The following is a 19,781-nucleotide window of genomic DNA, read 5'->3' on the forward strand; positions in this document are numbered from 1 at the left end:
TAATAAATGCAAAGGAGAGAGCAGATAGGAGGAAAGAGTATATTGCAGACCTCCATGACGGGATGACATGTTTCAAAATGTGATAGCAGAAGAAACAGGAGTCGACATGTAAGGGATAGTATTAGAGTCAGACTTTAAAAGAACTTTGAACGACTGAAGGTCAGATTAGGCGGGATAGATAACATCGCATCACAGTTTCTGAAACTACTAGGAGGAGTGGCAACAAAACGTCTATACACGGTGGTGTGTACAACGTAAGATACTGGCGCTATATCATCAGACTTTCGGAAACATATCGCCCACACAATTACGAAGACAGCAATATCCGACAAGTGCGAGATTTAAGGCATAATCAGCTTAACAGCTCAAGAATTCAAATTGCTAACACAAATAACATATGCAAGAAGGGAAAAGAAAACTGAGGATCTGATAGATGGCGATCAGTATGGCTTTAGGAAAGATAAATGCACCAGAGGCAATTCTGAAATTGCAGTTGATAACGGAAGCTAGACTGAAGAAAAATTGAGATACGCTCATAGGACTGTCGACCTAGAGAGTGCGTTCGGCAGTATAAATTGATGTAAGATGTTCGAAATTCTGAGTAAAATAAGTGTTAACTACTGCGAAAGACGGGTGGTATACAGCATATTTGAGAACCAAGAAGGAAGACTTCTATACGACTAACGAAGTAGTCGGATTAAAAAGGGTGTAAGACGGGGATGTATCCTTCGCTCCTACTCTTCACTCTATACAAGAAAGAAGCAACGATGGAAATAAAAAATAATTGAAAGAGTGGGATTAAAATACAAGGTGAAAGATTGTCGATGATAAGATTCGCTGAGGACAGTGATATCCTCAGTGAAAGTGAAGAAAAATTACAGAATGTTTTAAACAGAATTAACAGCATAAACAGAATATGGATTGAAAGTAAATCGAAGAAAGACAAAAGTAATGAGAAGTATCAGAACTGAGACCAAAGAAAAACTTAACATAAGAGTTGGGGATCAAGGAATAGACGAAGTTAAGGAATTATGCTCCCTGTGAATCAAAGTAACCGATGCAGACGGAGTAAGGACATCAAAAACAGACGCAGGCGTTCCTGGCCAAGAGAAGTCTACTAATACGAAACATAGCTCCTAACACGAGGAAGAACTTTAGGAAATGTACGTTTGGAGCACACAGACTCTGGAAAAACCGGTAAAGGGGAGAATCGAAGAATTTGCGATGTTATGCTAAAGAAGAATGTTCAGAATTTGATTGACTGAGAAGGTGGGAAATGAGGAGCCCTCTCCTCAGAATCAGCGAGGAATGGAACATATTGAAAACACTGAAACGAAGAAAGGACAATGTGATACGATGTCTTTAACACATCTGCGAGTAACTTCCATGGTACTAGAGAAAGCAGTAGAGGAAGACAAAGAATACATGCAGCAAATAACTGAGGACGTAGGTTACAAGAGCTACTCTGAGGTGAAGAGACTGGCACGATGGACGAATACGTGGCGGGCTGTATCAAAGATTGATGAAAAAAAAAGGTCAGTAGGAAGTTGGACAGTACTCGCAGAGCCCAGTTCTGAATTCTTTCGACGGGATTTTCCCAGGAAATTACAGCGTGCTCAGTCTCATTCCAAATGTGTTCGATCGGGTTCAGCGCTGCCGAATTGGGAGGCCAACACATCAGTTGGAACTCGTCACTTTGTTCCTCAAACCACCCCCTCACAGTCCTGGCCTTGTGATATGGCCAATTACCTTTCTGAAAAGTGCTAGTTCCGCAGGAAAATATGATCGTCACGAAGAAGTGTATGTGATTTGCAACTAGTGTACGATACCCTTTAACCGTCACGGTGCCTTGCGAGAGCTCGACTCGACCCATGTATGCCAACGTAAATGTTCCCCAGAGCATAATGGAGTCCCACGATCTTGTCTCCGTCCCGCATTACACGTGCCAAGGAGCTGTTACATTGGAAGACGATGGAATCGCGCCCTCCCGTCCCGATGGTGAAGAAGGTGTCCGGATTCATCAGACCATGCAACGCATTGCGCCAACGTCCTGTGCCTATGGCCACTTGCTCATTTCAGTTGTAATTGTCGATGCCGTGGTATTAACATTCCCACGCGCATGGGCCGTTAGAAAAGGAGGCCAATCGTTAGGAGCGTTGAGTGCGCTGTGTATTCAGACACACTTGTAATGTGCCAACGATAGTGCAGGTATACATGCCGACGTCGCAAGCCGAAGATGAGCAGATAGAGAAAGTGTATGAGGATATTGAAAGGGTAATGCAGTATGTAAAAGGGGACGAAAGTCTAATAGTCATGGGCGACTGGAATGCAGTTGTAGGGGAAGGAGTAGAAGAAAAGGTTACAGGAGAATATGGGCTTGGGACAAGGAATGAAAGAGGAGAAAGACTAATTGAGTTCTGTAACAAGTTTCAGCTAGTAATAGCGAATACCCTGTTCGAGAATCACAAGAAGAGGAGGTATACTTGGAAAAGGCCGGGAGATACGGGAAGATTTCAATTAGATTACATCATGGTCAGACGGAGATTCCGAAATCAGATACTGGATTATAAGGTGTACCCAGGAGCAGATATAGACTCAGATCACAATATAGTAGTGATGAAGAGTAGGCTGAAGTTCAAGACATTAGTCAGGAAGAATCAATACGCAAAGAAGTGGGATACGGAAGTACTAAGGAATGACGAGATACGTTTGAAGTTCTCTAACGCTATAGATACAGCAATAAGGAATAGCGCAGTAGGCAGTACAGTTGAAGAGGAATGGACATCTCTAAAAAGGGCCATCACAGAAGTTGGGAAGGAAAACATAGGTACAAAGAAGGTAGCTGCGAAGAAACCATGGGTAACAGAAGAAATACTTCAGTTGATTGATGAAAGGAGGAAGTACAAACATGTTCCGGGAAAAATCAGGAATACAGAAATATAAGTCGCTGAGGAATGAAATAAATAGGAAGTGCAGGGAAGCTAAGACGAAATGGCTGCAGGAAAAATGTGAAGACATCGAAAAAGATATGATTGTCGGAAGGACAGACTCAGCATACAGGAAAGTCAAAACAACCTTTGGTGACGTTAAAAGCAACGGTGGTAACATTAAGAGTGCAACGGGAATTCCACTGTTAAATGCAGAGGAAAGAGCAGATAGGTGGAAAGAATACATTGAAAGCCTCTATGAGGGGGAAGATTTGTCTGATGTCATAGAAGAAGAAACAGGAGTCGATTTAGAAGAGATAGGGGATCCAGTATTAGAATCGGAATTTAAAAGAGTTTTGGAGGACTTACGGTCAAATAAGGCAGAAGGGATAGATAACATTCCATCAGAATTTCTAAAATCATTGGGGGAAGTGGCAACAAAACGACAATTCACGTTGGTGTGTAGAATATGATTCTGGCGATATACCATCTGACTTTCGGAAAAGCATCATCCACACAATTCCGAAGACGGCAAGAGCTGACAAGTGCGAGAATTATCGCACAATCAGCTTAACAGCTCATGCATCGAAGCTGCTTACAAGAATAATATACAGAAGAATGGAAAAGAAAATTGAGAATGCGCTAGGTGACGATCAGTTTGGCTTTAGGAAAAGTAAAGGGACGAGAGAGGCAATTCTGACGTTACGGCTAATAATGGAAGCAAGGCTAAAGAAAAATCAAGACACGTTCATAGGATTTGTCGACCTGGAAAAAGCGTTCAACATAAAACGGTGCAAGCTGTTCGAGATTCTGAAAAAAGTAGGGGTAAGCTATAGGGAGAGACGGGTCATATACAATATGTACAACAACCAAGAGGGAATAATAAGAGTGGACGATCAAGAACGAAGTGCTCGTATTAAGAAGGGTGTAAGACAAGGCTGTAGCCTTTCGCCCCTACTCTTCAATCTGTACATCGAGGAAGCAATGATGGAAATAAAAGAACGGTTCAGAAGTGGAATTAAAATACAAAGTGAAAGGATATCAATGATACGATTCGCTGATGACATTGCTATCCTGAGTGAAAGTGAATAAGAATTAAATGATCTGCTGAATGGAATAAACAGTATAATGAGTACACAGTATGGTTTGAGAGTAAATCGGAGAAAGACGAAGGTAATGAGAAGAAGTAGAAATGAGAACAGCGAGAAACTTAACATCAGGATTGATGGTCACGAAGTCTATGAAGTTAAGGAATTCTGCTACCTAGGCAGTAAAATAACCAATGACGGACGGAGCAAGGAGGACATCAAAAGCAGACTCGCTGTGGCAAAAAGGCATTTCTGGCCAAGAGAAGTCTACTAATATCAAATACCGGCCTTAATTTGAGGAAGAAATTTCTGAGGACGTACGTCTGGAGTACAGCATTGTATGGTAGTGAAACACGGACTGTGGGAAAACCGGAACAGAAGAGAATCGAAGCATTTGAGATGTGGTGCTATAGACGAATGTTGAAAATTAGGTGGACTGATAAGGTAAGGAATGAGGAGGTTCTACGCAGAATCGGAGAGGAAAGGAATATGTGGAAAACACTGATAAGGAGAAGGGACAGAATGATAGGACATCTGCTAAGACATGAGGGAATGGCTCCCATGGTACTAGAGGGAGCTGTAGAGGGCAAAAACTGTAGAGGAAGACAGAGATTGGAATACGTCAAGCAAATAATTGAGGACGTAGGTTGCAAGTGTTACTCTGAGATGAAGAGGTTGGCACAGGAAAGGAATTCGTGGCGGGCAGCATCAAACCAGTCAGTAGACTGATGACAAAAAAAAAAAAAAATTGTATCGCAGACACAGTCCCTTTAACTGTTCAGATATGTCTCTAAACCCACCAAAAAATGTAAACAACCGTGAATGAGCAGCGCCTATTAGACGTAGCAGGTCCGACGGCTGATCAGTTCCAGTCATTCCATCAGGAAGGAGGTGCACGGCTCGTGTTGTCTTTAGTTCAACGATGCCTAGACGGTCAATACCACGGTTCGATCGCGTACGCATTGTTACTTTGTGCCAGGAAGGGCTCGCAACAAGGGAAGAGTCCAGGCGTCTCGGAGTGAACCGAAGTGATGTTGTTCGGACATGGAGCGGATATAGGGAGACAGGAACTGTCGATGACATGCCTGGGTCAGGCAGCCCGAGGGCTACTACTGCAGTGGATGACCGCTACCTACGGATTATGGCTCGGAGGAACCCGGACAGCAACGCCACCATGTTGAATAATGCTTTCCGTGCAGCCAAAGGACGTCGTGTTACTACTCAAATTGTGCGCTACAGGCTGCATGATACTCAACTTCACTCCCGACGTCCATGGCGAGTGCAACCACGACACAATGGGCTCAACGACATACCGAATGGACTGCTCAGGATTGGCATCACGTTCTCTTCACCGATGAGATATTGCATCGGGATTGAATACGAAAGGCACAATGCCCACTTGAGTACAAGAGGAGTGACTCTTCTAATAGTCTGTGCTTTGAGCTTCTTCTGGGAGATCAGTATTAGATTCCGGTGCACCACTGCAGTTTTTCTGTTTCCCTCGGACCTTCACATTGACCATGAAACACAGATATTGCCTTCAGCCAGACAAACGTCGGAGGTATGTTTCAAGGCAACCCGGCCAGGCTGAACGCCTTAGACACACTGTGCAGCGAATGTAGCAAGGTGGAGATTCCCTGCTGTTTTGGGGTGGCATTTTGTGGGGCCGACGTACGCCGCTGGTAGTCATGGAAGGCGCCGTAACGGCTGTACAATACGTGAATGCCTTCTTCCGACCGATAGTGTAACCATATCTGCAGCATATTGGCGAGGCATTCGTCTTCATGGACGACAGTTCGCGCCCCCATCGTGCACATCTTGTGAATGACTTCCTTCAGGATAACGACATCGCTCGACTAGAGTGGCCATCATGTTTTCCAGACATGAGCCCTATCGAACATGCCAGGGATAGACTGAAAAGGGTTGATTATGGACGACGTGATCCACCAACCACTCCGAGGGATCTACGCCGCATCGCCGTTGAGGAGTGGGACAATGCAAGAGGACGTGCTACTGGGTATCAGAGGTACCGGTGTGGACAGCAGTCTGGACCACTGCCTCTCAGGGTCTCGCTGTATGGTGGTACAACAGGCAATGTGTGGTTTTCACGAGCCGTGAAAAGAGCGGAAATGGTGTTTATGTTGTCATCTATTCCAATTTTATGTACAGGTTCCGGATGTGTGTACACAAGGACAGTGCGCTGGCTGATACTACACGCACTTTTCGTGCCTCTGGCTAGCAGTCACTCCTCGCCAGTTGACTCTGCTGTGGCGTAGATGGCTTTATATCGATAGTGGGTCGGTGGTCATGATTTTCTGGCTGATCAGCGTAAATTTCTTTTAAACGGTTGGTTCTGAGCACTATGGGACTTAACATCTGAGGTCATCAGTCCCCTAGAACGTAGAACTACTTAAACCTAACTAACCTAAGGACATCACACACATCCATGCCCGAGGCAGGATTCGAACCTGCGACCGTAGCGGTCGCGCGGTTCCAGACTGAAGCGCCTAGAACCGCTCGGCCACACCTCTTTTAAATGGACACGCCGTATTATATCTTAAGCAGCCAGTAACACGAAAAATTACAAAACGGGGTTTGCATGTCAATAAGTCAGTTATATCCCGAAAATTACAAAATAAACGCGCCGCTATTGCATATCCGGAGAAGCAAGCGCAAAGCCTCGTTACTGCTAATCGCTATGTGATTGACGAGCGTAATCTTACTTTCACTGTTATCACGAGGACTGAACGTAATAACAGGGTTTCCAGCCACAAACATTGATAGGTATATGGTGGTTTCCCTCTTTCATGTTTTATTTATCTATGTACACACTACAGAATACTACCGGTTAGTGTACATTCAACTATTACACTACCCAGTAAAACCATTCGTCTCTGCACTTGTGTACTGCAACGGACCGTAGTTGCGGCTGTGTGGAAGAACTGCTTACTACGGAGCAGGCTGATCTGTGTGGAGGTACGTACAGGTAAATTGCACTAGTGTACTGTACACTGTAGTTGGTATCAGTGTCGTGAGCATGGTGTTAATTTATTTGTCCATCCGTTCGAGGCATTCGACATGTAAATAGCTGACATGTCACTACTTTATGGAGAATGTCACCAAAGTGGATTGAGCGGCACAACTGTATACCCAAAGTTACGCAATAGACATGATCCGACCCGCACTTCATTTTCGAAAAGTGTTAATGCCTTCACGCGACAGGACGCATGTCTTCACAAATGCGGATCCGGAGCAAAGAAGTAACACACGAAGCAGAGGAGGCAACTGTCCTGGCAGCCGCTTCAATGAACCCTCATGCAAATTCGCTGTAAATCGATAGACTGGTGAGAATCCCTCGAACAAGCGTTCAAATGGTTCAGATGGCTCTAAGCACTATGTGACTTAACATCTGAGGTCATCAGTCCCCTAGACTTAGAACTACTTAAACTAACTAACCTAAGGACATCACACACATCTATACCCGAGGCAGGATTCGAACCCACAACCATAGCAGCAGCGCGGTTCCGGACTGAAGCACCTAGAACCGCTCGGCCACATCGGCAGGCCGAACAAGAGTCCTGCACATTCTTCGTAGGCATAAAGACCGCCCATCCGCATATCACTACATCAAGGGCTTCACAACAAAGAATACCAAATTCGCCTGGAACACTGTTAGTGAGTTGAGTTCTGCGTCGAACCTGGAACTTTATGCATAGGACACTTTTTACCTATGATGCCATGTTTACAAACCATTGGAACGTCAACTTACACAATATGCACAACTAGTCACCAGAAAACCCACACTGGAATGTCACTGCACAGTGTGGTATTGTAGGACAACTCATGGTTGTCTCATATTTGCTGATGGCATTCTTAATGGTTGACTGTACGGGTAATTCTCGAGATGCAGCTTACCTGGACTGATGGAAGATCTACTTCTTCACTTGCGTCAGCATGATGGATGCCTTACGCATGGTGCCATGGCGGAAAGAAATGCACTAAACCAACAGTCCCCAAACCGATGGATAGGATGGGGCAGTCCTGTTCAGAGATTTCCAGCGCGTTCGACGACGTTACCACATGGATTTTTGTTTGTTTGGGGACGTGTGAAAAAATGTGGTGTATCAGCAGGTGTCAGCAACAGTGGACAAAATTAAAGCCTGTATTTCCGCTGCATGTGCTGCAATAACACCAGAAACATTGACAGCAGTGAGCCGATCAATGTTGGAGCGTGCATAGAGGTGTAGTCATGTAAATGGTGATCTCTTCTAAAATAGGCTGTAGCGTTCCTGCTTTGAGCAATGTGACTGCAAATCGTCTTACATTTCGTGTGTTTCTGAGAAGACGTATGTTCGATTTGTAGGTACTAGTGAAAGTTTATGTAACCTTTTCAGTATGTGCAAAATTTCAGTTTTAACGTAATCATTGACATTTCTGTTTGTGTCAAGTACCTTTATCTGATTGATGTACAACTACGTACAACTAGCCTTTACTCCTCTGTTAGATCCTTGGTTACCCATTAACTATGTTAAGCCTGGCCGGTGAAATTCGGAATTTCTTTACTGCAACGTCTATTCCAGTACTGTAGTAAAGATCAATAAAGCACGAACGAGTAACTCCTTTCCTTGATTTTCATTGTGCGTGACTGGACGTCTGTATTGTTTGCAGTCCACTCAATAACAGTGTAAACAACAATAAATTCAATGTTTGTCACATCGTAGTACGTCAGTCACATCGCGATTACGAGCTACGTGGAGTTCACACTTGCATTTTGGGATTTACAATAGCGGCGCGTGTCGTTCATTGAAGGTTCAATTTCGCTTTGCAATTTCTTGGGGGGGGGGGGGGGGGGGGAGTAGCTAATGTACTGCGATGCAAACTACGCTGCTGATGTTTGCGTGATAAATAGTTCATTAAAAAAAACCTAAGTTTGTGTTGAAAATAATATTTGGTTACATTTTAGAACGTCTCACAGTGTTTACTTTCATGAGCTCTGCCTGACATTCATCGTGAAACTCGGTTTTCACTCTCTATCGGTCCAGAGATTCTTGCATCGAAACGTTTAAGTAGGCAACACTGTGTATATGTATATTCTTCTGTCTATCCGTCAATGGATGTTTGCGATCACACGATGCATCTTTATCTTTTTTCTATGAGCTGCACTAAATACTAGGTGATCTGCCCTTGGTGCTCTTGTCCACTGCTTTATATTGAACGAAGATGTTCTTCTTCACGCTTTTCACTTTCACCCTCAATCTCCCCCTCGGTTATCAACAGTAAAGGTATATACAGTGCTAGGAAAAACTTAATGACATGATAGATAAAGTAACATAACTTACTAATACCTAATAATAGCTCATCGGGAGTGAATGAAAGTTTGGCAGTGTGTTTCCAGTGGTCTCCTAGTCGTGTACGGGAAGTTCAACGCCACATGGTGTGAAGCCGGCCTGACTATAACTTCAGGTAGGGCCAGCTACCCAACATACAACTGAGGGAACTGGGAATGACAGTGTGTGTCTATCAGCTAGCAATTGGGGTGCTCTGTCGACATGAGTGGGTAACGAAATTTGGTTGATTACACAAGGTGAACAATCATCGGGAATCTGGAAACATAAAGTGTAATGAGTTCAGCCCACGAATTTGGAACTGCTCATAGCATTATTTCACGTGCATGGGGAGCATTACAAACCATTGGTACTGCTGGGCGAAGGAGGGAGGTGACTGACCACGGTGAGGTGTAGCAGCAGTTGACGGCTACATTGTCCTGAAGGCAAGAAGAGACAAACGTCAAATAGTGGCTGGATGGGGGTGATCCCTTTGCTCGCTGACCAGCACTTGTCATTCCGTTAATACCCGCATATTAAAGGAACCGTTTGCGATAGTGCCAAGAGCATAGGGACTGGACCAAAGAAGAATGGGGTCACTTTATCTCCTCTGACAAGAACACATTCAGTCTGACTTGTGATTGTGGTTGTATCCTCTTTTGGTGAGAGGTGATGCACACAGGAACATTGTCTAACATGATAGATTTAGTAGTCCAGGTGTTATGGCGGTGGTAGGCAAAATCTTGCACGGGCGTACTGATCTCCAAATCTTTGAACACGATACACTCACTGATCAGCGTTATCGTGACACTGTGCTCCTTCCACATGTCCGTCTTTTCAGGGGAGCATTCGACCCTGACTTCATTTTTATGGATGAAAAGGCGCGATAACTTCGAAGAGCACAAGTGGTGGACCTCTTGGAGTGAGAGGATACTCGGCGCATGAGTTGCAGCTTCCCCTGACTTAAATCACATCACGCACATGTGGGATACGGTAGGGAGACATATATCAGCAGGTCTACAGGCACCAACGACCATCCAGCAGTTGTCAACTATGCTGGTAGAGCTACTTTCCGACCTTGTGACAAGCATGAGAGCACGTTGCAATTCATGCACTGCTGCCCGTAATGATTGCACGCCCTGTTAAAAACAATGTTCTGTATTTGTCAAAGTTAAGTTCTAAGTAAAGAAGGGAAAACAGAAAGGTCGAAGGAGTGTACAGAGGGTCTATACAAGGGCAATGTTCTTGAGGACAATATTATAGAGATGGAAGAGAATGTAGATGAAGATGAAATAGGAGTATGACACTGCGTGAAGAGTTTAACAGAGCATTGAAAGATCTAACTCGAACCAAGGCCCAGGGAATAGACAATATGCCATTAGAACTACTGACAGCCTTGGGAGAGCCAGGCGTAACAAAACTCCACCATCTGGTGAGCAAAATGGCGAAATACCCTCAGACTTCAAGAAGAATATAATAATTCCAATCTCAAAGAAAGCAGGTGTTGACAGATGTGAAAATTACCGAACTATCAGTTTAATAAGCCACGGCTGCAACCTAACACGAATTCTTTACAGACGAATGGAAAAACTGGTAGAAGCCGACCTCGGGGAATATCAGTTTGGATTCCGTAGAAATGTAGGAACAGGTGAGGCAATACTGACCCTACGACGTATCTTAGAAGCCGGCCGGAGTGACCGAGCGGTTCTAGGCGCTACAGTCTGGAACCGCGCGACCGCTACGGTCGCAGGTTCGAATCCTGCCTCGGGCATGGATGTATGTGATGTCCATAGATTAGTTAAGTTTAAGTAGTTCTAAGTTCTATGGGACTGATGCCCTCAGAAGTTAAGTCCCATAGTGCTCAGAGCCATTTGAACCATCTTTGTATTTATAGATTTAGAGAAAGCTTTTCACAATGTTGACTGGATTACTCTCTTTCAAATCCTGAAGGTGGCTGGGGTAAAATACAGCGAGCTAAAGGCTATTTACAATTTGTATAGAAAACAGATGGCAGTTATAGGAGTCGAGGGCATTAAACGGAAAAATCTATGGAGAAGAAATGACAACTTTGAGTTTCGCCGACGACATTGTAATTCAGTCAGAGACAGCAAAGGACCTGGAAGAGCAGCTGAACGGAACGGACAGTGTCTTGCAACGAGGATATAAGATGAACATGTTCTGAGGCATCAAGGGATCACCAATTTAGCATTGGAGGGCAGCGTGGAGGGTAAAAATCGTAGAGGGAAACCAAGAGATGAATACACCAAGCAGATTCAGAAGGATGTAGGTTGCAGCAGGTAGTGGGAGATGAAGAAGCTTGCACAGGATAGAGTAGCATGGAGAGCTGCATCAAACCAGTCTCAGGACTGAAGACCACAACAACAACAACCTCCTCAATAGTTATGTGATCTACCCATCTAATCTTCAGCATTCTTCTGTAGCACCACATTACGAAAGCTCCTGTTGTCTTCTTGTCCAAACTATTTATCGTCCATGTTTCACTTCCATACATGGTTACACTCCATAAAATACTTTCATAAATGACTTCCTGACACTTAAATCTATACTCGATGTTAACAAATTTCTCTTCTTCAGAAATGCTTTCCTTGCTATTGCCAGTCTACATTTTATATCCTGTCTACTTCGTCCATCATCAGTTATTTTGCTCCCCAAATAGAAAAACTCATTTACTACATTTAGCGTCTAATTTCCTTATCAAATTCCCACAGCATCACCCGATTTAATTCGACTACATTCCATTGTCGTCGTTTTGCTTTTGTTGATGTTCATCTTATATCCTCCTTTCAAGACACTATCCATTCGGTTCAACTGCTCTTCCAAGTCCTTTGCTGTCTCTGACAGAATTACAATGTCATCGGCGAAGCTCAAAGTTTTTATTTCTTCTCCATGGATTTTAATGCCTACTCCGAATTTTTCTTTTGTTTCCTTCACTGGTTGCTCAATATAGAGATTGAATAACATCGGGGAGAGGATACAACCCTGTCTCACACCCTTCCCAACCACTGCTTCCCTCTGATGCCCGTTGACTCTTATAACTGCCATCTGGTTTCTGTACAAATTGTAAATAGCTTTTCGCTCCCTGTATTTTACCCCTGCCACCTTTATAATTTGAAAGAGAGTATTCCAGTCAACATTGTCAAAAGCTTTCTCTAAGTCTACAGATGCTAGAAACGTAGGTTTGCCTTTCCTTAATCTAGCTTCTAAGATAAGTCGTAGGGTCAGTATTGCCTCACGTGTTCCGATATTTCAACGGAATCCGAACTGATCTTCCCCGAGGTTGGCTTCTACTAGTTTTTTCATTCGTCTGTAAAGAATTCGCGTTAGTATTTTGCAGCCGTGACTTATTAAACTGATAGTTCGGTAATTTTCACATCTGTCAACACCTTTCTTTGGGATTGGAATTATTATATTCTTCTTGAAGTCTGAGGGTATTTCGCCTGTCTCATACATGTTGCTCACCAGATGGTACAGTTTTGTCAGGACTGGCTCTCCCAAGGCTGTCAGTAGTTCTAATGGGATGTTGTCTACTCCCGGGGCCTTGTTTCGACTTAGGTCTTTCAGTGCTCCGTCAAACTCTTCACGCAGTATCATATCTCCCATTTCATCTTCATCTATATCCTCTTCCATATCCATAATATTGTCCTCAAGTAGATGGCCCTTGTGTGGACCCTCTATACACTCCTTTCACCTTTGTGCTTTCCCTTCTTTGCTTAGAACTGGGTTTCCATCTGAGCTCTTGATATTCATACAAGTGGCTCTCTTTTCTCCAAAGGTTTCTTTAATTTTCCTGTAGGAAGTATCTATCTTACCCCTAGTGAGATAAGCCTCGACATCCTTACATTTGTCTTCTACCCATTCCTGCTTAACCATTTTGCACTTCCTGTCGATCTCGTTTTTGAGACGTTTGTACTCCTTTTTGCCTGCTTCCCTTACTGCATTTTTATATTTTCTCCTTTCATCAATTAAATTCAAAATTTGTTCTGTTACCCAAGGATTTCTACTAGCCCTCGTCTTTATACCCACATGATTCTCTGCTGCCTTCACTACTTGATCCCTCAAAGCTACCCATTCGTTTTCTACTGTATTTCTTTCCCCCATTCTTGTCAATTGTTCACCTATGCTCTCCCTGAAACTCTGTACAACCTCTTGTTTAGTCAGTTTATCCAGGTCCCATCTCCTTAAATTACCACCTTTTTGTAGTTTCTTCAGTTTTAATTTACAGTTCATAGCCAATAGATTATGGTCAGAGTCCACATCTGCCCCTGGAAATGTCTTACAATTTAATACCTGGTTCCTAAATCTCTGTCTTACCAATATATAATCTATCTGAAACCTGTCAGTATCTCCAGGCTTCTTCCATGTGTACAACCTTCTTTTATGATTCTTGAACCAAGTGTTAGCTATGGTTAAGTTGTGGTCTGTGCAAAATTCTACCAGACGGCTTCCTCTTTCATTTCTTACCCCCAATCCATATTCACCTACTACGTTTCCTTCTCTCCCTTTTCCTACTGACGAATTCCAGTCACCCATGACTATTAAATTTTCGTCTCCCTTCACTACCTGAATAATTTCTTTTATTTCATCATACATTTCCTCAATTACTTCGTCATCTGCAGAGCTAGTTGGCATATAAACTTATGCTACTGTGGTAGGCGTGGACTTCGTACCTATCCTGGCCACAATAATGCGTTCACTATGCTGTTTGTAATGGCTTACCCGCATTCCTATTTTCATATTCATTATTAAACCTACTCCTGCAATACCCCTATTTGATTTTGTGTTTGTAACCCTGTAGCCACCTGACCAGAGGTCTTGTTCCTCCTGACACCGAACTTCACTAATTCCCACTATATCTAAATTTAACCTATCCATTTCCCTTTTTAAATTTTCTAACCTACCTGCCAGATTAAGGGATCTGACATTCTACGCTCCGATCCACAGAACGCCAGTTTTCTTTCTTATGATAACGGCATCCTCTTGAGTAGTCCCTGCCCAGAGATCCGAATGGGGGACTATTTTACCTCCGGAATATTTTACCCAAGAGGACGCCATCATCATTTAACCATACAGTAAAGCTGCATGCCCTCGGGAAAAATTACGGCTGTAGTTTCCCCTTGCTTTCAGCCGTTCGCAGTACCAGCACAGCAAGGCCTTTTTGGTTAGGGTTACAAGGCCAGATCAGTCAGTCATCCAGACAGTTGCCCCTGCAACTACTGAAGAGGCTGCTGCCCCTCTTCAGGAACCACACGTTTGTCTGGCCTCTCAACAGATACCCCTCCGTTGTGGTTGCACCTACGGTACGGCTATGTGTATCGCTGAGGCACGCAAGCCCCCCCACCAACGGCAAGGTCCATGGTTCATGGGGGGATTGAGGAGGTATTGAGCAGAACTGGAGAGAAGCGAAATTTGTGGCACAACATGACTAGAAGAAAGGATCGGTTGGTTGGTTATATTCTGAGGCATCAAGGGATCACCAATTTAGTATTGGATGGCAGCGTGGAGGGTAAAAATCGTAGAGGGAGACCAAGAGATGAATATACTAAACAGATTCAGAAGTATGTATGTTGCAGTAGGTACTGGGAGATGAAGAAGCTTGCACAGGATAGAGTAGCATGGAGAGCTGCATCAAACCAGTCTCTGGACTGAAGACCACAACAACAACAAGGGGATGATCATAAATCGTGGCCACTTCCGTGTAATTATTGTCTTTGAATAAAAGTGTCATTTATTTTACACTCACTGCGTATTTCTTTCATTTACGTTATGGAAAATGTTGTAGCAGTTCAATACTGTAACAGGTTAAAGCTTCATCTATGTTATTTTGCAGTGGCATATGTGGAACATTACTTTCGACCTTAAGATTTGCACATGACTGAATTTGGTCTTCTGTGAGATATATCCCAGGAATTCAATTATTCTTGTTATCTGTACTTTTAACACTTCATGCTGTTTGTGTAGTAATACATCTGTGTCAATTACTCTTGCTGCCCACGGTATTTTTATCATTCTGCCGTAAATCCGCATTTCAAAGACCTCGATTTCCCTTGCTGACATTGTATTCAGTGTACAACCTTCAAAACTGTTTGGAATTACAGGCCAGCTGTAGCATTTTACAAATCTAACTCTGACGTGAAGGTCCTGGTCTGTACTTTGTGAGAATTTTCTTAAATTTTATGAAAGCATTGCTGGAGATCTCTAAGCGAAATTTTACCTCCATATCTGATCTCTAGTCTTTACGTAGCAGCAAGGTGCTTAAACTTGTCCGCTCTCTGTATTAAGAAGCTACTAAACTGTATATCTGTATTTGTAAAAGAGTTGGGCTGTCATTTGACAATAATAAACTGCATCTTATTTATTTTAATATTCAGATCTAGATCACGGTTGTAATCTGCTACCACACTGATGAACTGTCGGAGATCATCTACGTTATCAACAACCAATATCGGGTCATGAAGATAGCGACTTCAGTTGACATGGCAGTAGACAGAGTAGGCAGCAGCGTCTCCTTAAGCCTTTCAGACTTGCAAATTTTTCCTTATGTAGCACTGCTAGGAGATTTTTTAATGATTTTAGATGCTAAATTTGTACAAAAATATGGACGCATTTTCAAAACATACTGCGTTCGCTCATGGACTAAAATAACTAATTACGAAATATTCTCTATTGTAAGAAATAGTGAAATTATCACTCAATACTTAACATGCAAAATAACAATATTGAATTATACAGTGTAATATAACGAACCAACTACATTCGTGTATTCTGGTGGCCACGAGCTGCTGCGCACCACGTATTGACTTGCTGATTTTTCATAGTGATGCCCAGCGGTTGGCAGCAACTCCGCTTGATGAAAAGGCTGAACATTCACAAATATGTACCTCAGGTTTTACTGATTCTTTTGCAGCTAAGACACAGTAAAAGTTAATGTATTGCAATTGTAACCAGAGGGTCTTAAAGTGAAATGTGGCGAAAGAGCAGATTCGTTTGCCAGTCATGGCCAGTTAAGATAGCTACGTACACGAACTACACGTTGTTTCCGGTTACAGGAAGCAACAGTAACTGGCATTGCCGGTTCTTGAGAGCCCATGTAGTCAGAAGAATCTGCATGTCGCATTCTATGTTATTCTGTATTACTATGTGTTCCAAACAGCATAATTATGATGTATGGATTCATAGACACACAGTACATTACGTTTTACACATATGTGCTTTTTATTCTCTCTGTCATAAAGTTTCTTCTAGACTCCTCTCGCTGCTTCAAAAGCTGGTATTTCAACCTTATTTTCTGAGAGTTTTAACCAATATTCTGTGGTTGATATAACTATTCCACTGAATGGACAATTTCGAGCCTTAATATGAGTTTCTTGGTAGATACAGGCATAAATGTTGGCAATTTCTTGTTAATCACATGCATTCAGTACAGCAGTAAATTGCACACTGTCCATGGCCGTTAGACTCTAGAAATAAAGAGAAATTTGCATTGTTTGGGTGCATACATAGCCATTTAGCTATGTCGTCTTAACACTATAACAACACGTGCAGACAGGGAACCTACTGAACCCCATTGTTACAGCCAAAGTTGAGTTGTCTATGTCAATGCACTCTCCTGTGAAACCTGATTAAGTTTCTGTACAAGAACTAACAATAATTTTAACGGAGACACTACAGAAAAGTTGGTCCAGTGCTTCCATCAGTCACTACTTCTGTCAAGTGGTGAAGGAGACCAAAAGTAGCTCACAATCAACGTGAGTTGCAGCCTTATACATTTGGGAAAAAGACAGATGTGACAAGAAGTTATGGTCAGTTATACTTGATAAGCATATGACCACTTACAACTATCCTTCTGTACTAAGTCAGTATATCCTGCGTAACTTGAAATTTTTATCCTAAGGAGAACATGGGCAGAAATGAAGTCATACTAAGTTCTGTAAAAAAAAAAAAAATACACTAGCGGCCATTAAAATTGCTACACCAAGAAGAAATGCATATGATAAACGGGTATTCATTGGACAGATATATTATACTAGAACTGACATGTGATTACATTTTCACGCAATTTGGGTGCATATATCCTGAGAAATCAGTACCCAGAACAACCACCTCTGGCCGTAATAACGGCCTTGATACGCCTGGGCATTGAGTCAAACAGAGCTTGGATGACGTGTATAGGTACAGATGCTCATGCAGTTCATCAAGAGTAGTGACCGGCGTATTGTGATGAACCAGTTGCTCGGCCACCATTGACCAGAAGTTTTCAATTGGTGAGAGATCTGGAGAATGTGCTGGCCAGGACAACAGTCGAACATTTTCTGTATCCAGAAAGGCCCGTACAAAAAGTGCAACATGCGGTCGTATATTATCCTGCTGAAATGTTGGGTTTCGCAGGGATCGAATGAAGGGTAGAGCCACGGGTCGTAATACATCTGAAATATAGCGTCCACTGTTCAAAGTGCCGTCAATGCGAACAAGAGGTGACCGAGACGTGTAACCAATGGCACCCCATACCATCACGCCGGGTGATACGCCAGTGTGGTGATGACGAATATACGCTTCCAATGGGCGTTCACCACGATGTCGCCAAACACGGATGCAACCACCATGATGCTGCAAATAGAACCTGGATTCATCCGAAAAAATGACGTTTTGGCACTCGTGTACCCAGGTTCGTCGTTGAGTACACCATCGCAGGTGCTCCTGTCTGTATAACCGCAGCCATGGCCTCCGAGCTGATGGTCCATGCTGCTGCAGACGTCGTCGAACTGTTCGTGCAGATGGTTGTTGTCTTGCAAACGTCCCCATCTGTTGACTCAGGGATCGACACGTGGCTGCACGATCCGTTACAGCCATCCGGATAAGATGCCTGTCATCTCGAGTGCTAGTGATACGAGGCCGTTGGGATCCAGCACGGCGTTCCGTATTACCCTCCTGAACCCACCGATTCCATATTCTGCTAACAGTCATTGAATGTCGACCAACGCGAGCAGCAATGTCGCGATGCGATAAACCGCAATCACGATAGGCTACAATCCGACCTTTATCAAAGTCGGAAACGTGATGGTACGCATTTCTCCTCAAACGAGGCATCACAACAACGTTTCACCAGGCAACGCCGGTCAACTACTGTTTGTGTATGACAAATCGGTTGGAAACTTTCCTCATGTCAGCGCGTTGTAGGTGTCGCCACCGGCGCCAATCTTGTATGAATCCTCTGAAAAGCTAATTATTTTCATATCACAGCATGTTCTTCCTGTCGGTTAAATTCTGCGTAAGTAGCACGTGATCTTCGTGGTGTAGCAATTTTAATGGCCAGTAGTGTACAATCGTAAAAGGGGAACAAACGCAATGATTGGTATTCAATATATCACTGAAGCAATGCCAGTCACAACGCCATTTATTTCTGTTTCGTGGAACTTTCGGTTAATTATTCTGAGGCTGAATATAATTTCTAAATCCATGTAGAATTTTAACAATATGGAAGATTTACAGAAGGTGACGAATATACTCATACACTTTATTCTGAAGTGCCATTTTCTGATCTGTATCTTTTTTTTTTTTCAGGTACAGGGAGAGCATGAGAACTTTGTCGTCGATATTCCGTGAGCACCAGGTGGACTCTTTGGAGCGCGCCGTGCGGTGGCTGGAGTACGTGATACGTCACAAGGGGGCCCTGCACTTGCGCAGTGCCGCCCTCGACCTGCACTGGTGGCAGTGGCTGCTGCTGGATGTCATCGCCTTCCTACTTCTGGTTGCCGCCATTGCAATCTATCTTTTGTGCATATCTGTTCGCAGACTTGTCCAGTTTCTCTCAGGATTTAAAGTGAGGGTAAAAACTGAGTAGTTATTCAGCTGTAGAGTCACTGAAGAACTATAACTGTGGCATTGCATCAGAGTTTGTATCTGAAAATATCTTTGATGTAAAAATGTGACAATACATTCCTGCAAGCGAGTATGGAAGATAATTTCAAGATCTACACTCCTGGAAATTGAAATAAGAACACCGTGAATTCATTGCCCCAGGAAGGGGAAACTTTATTGACACATTCCTGGGGTCCGATACATCACATGATCACACTGACAGAACCACAGGCACATAGACACAGGCAACAGAGCATGCACAATGTCGGCACTAGTACAGTGTATATCCACCTTTCGCAGCAATGCAGGCTGCTTTTCTCCCATGGAGACGATCGTAGAGATGCTGGATGTAGTCCTGTGGAACGGCTTGCCATGCCATTTCCACCTGGCGCCTCAGTTGGACCAGCGTTCGTGCTGGACGTGCAGACCGCGTGAGACGACGCTTCATCCAGTCCCAAACATGCTCAATGGGGGACAGATCCGGAGATCTTGCAGGCCAGGGTAGTTGACTTACACCTTCTAGAGCACGTTGGGTGGCACGGGATACATGCGGACGTGCATTGTCC

The 19,781-nt window shown here is 43.5% G+C and overlaps 1 protein-coding gene across 1 annotated transcript in view; it reads left to right on the forward strand.

Moving 5' to 3' along the window:
- The window catches only part of LOC126455855 (UDP-glucosyltransferase 2-like), an 82,986-nt gene extending 63,788 nt beyond the window's left edge, over positions 1-19,198 (forward strand). Inside the window, exon 7 of the mRNA XM_050091617.1 lies at positions 18,919-19,198. Within this exon, the coding sequence (XP_049947574.1) occupies positions 18,919-19,198 (280 nt within the window). The remainder of the gene's footprint in view (positions 1-18,918) is intronic.
- The last annotated feature ends 583 nt before the right edge of the window (positions 19,199-19,781 follow it).

This window comes from Schistocerca serialis, chromosome 2 (assembly GCF_023864345.2).
Source record: "Schistocerca serialis cubense isolate TAMUIC-IGC-003099 chromosome 2, iqSchSeri2.2, whole genome shotgun sequence".
Taxonomy (NCBI): Eukaryota; Metazoa; Arthropoda; class Insecta; order Orthoptera; family Acrididae; genus Schistocerca; species Schistocerca serialis.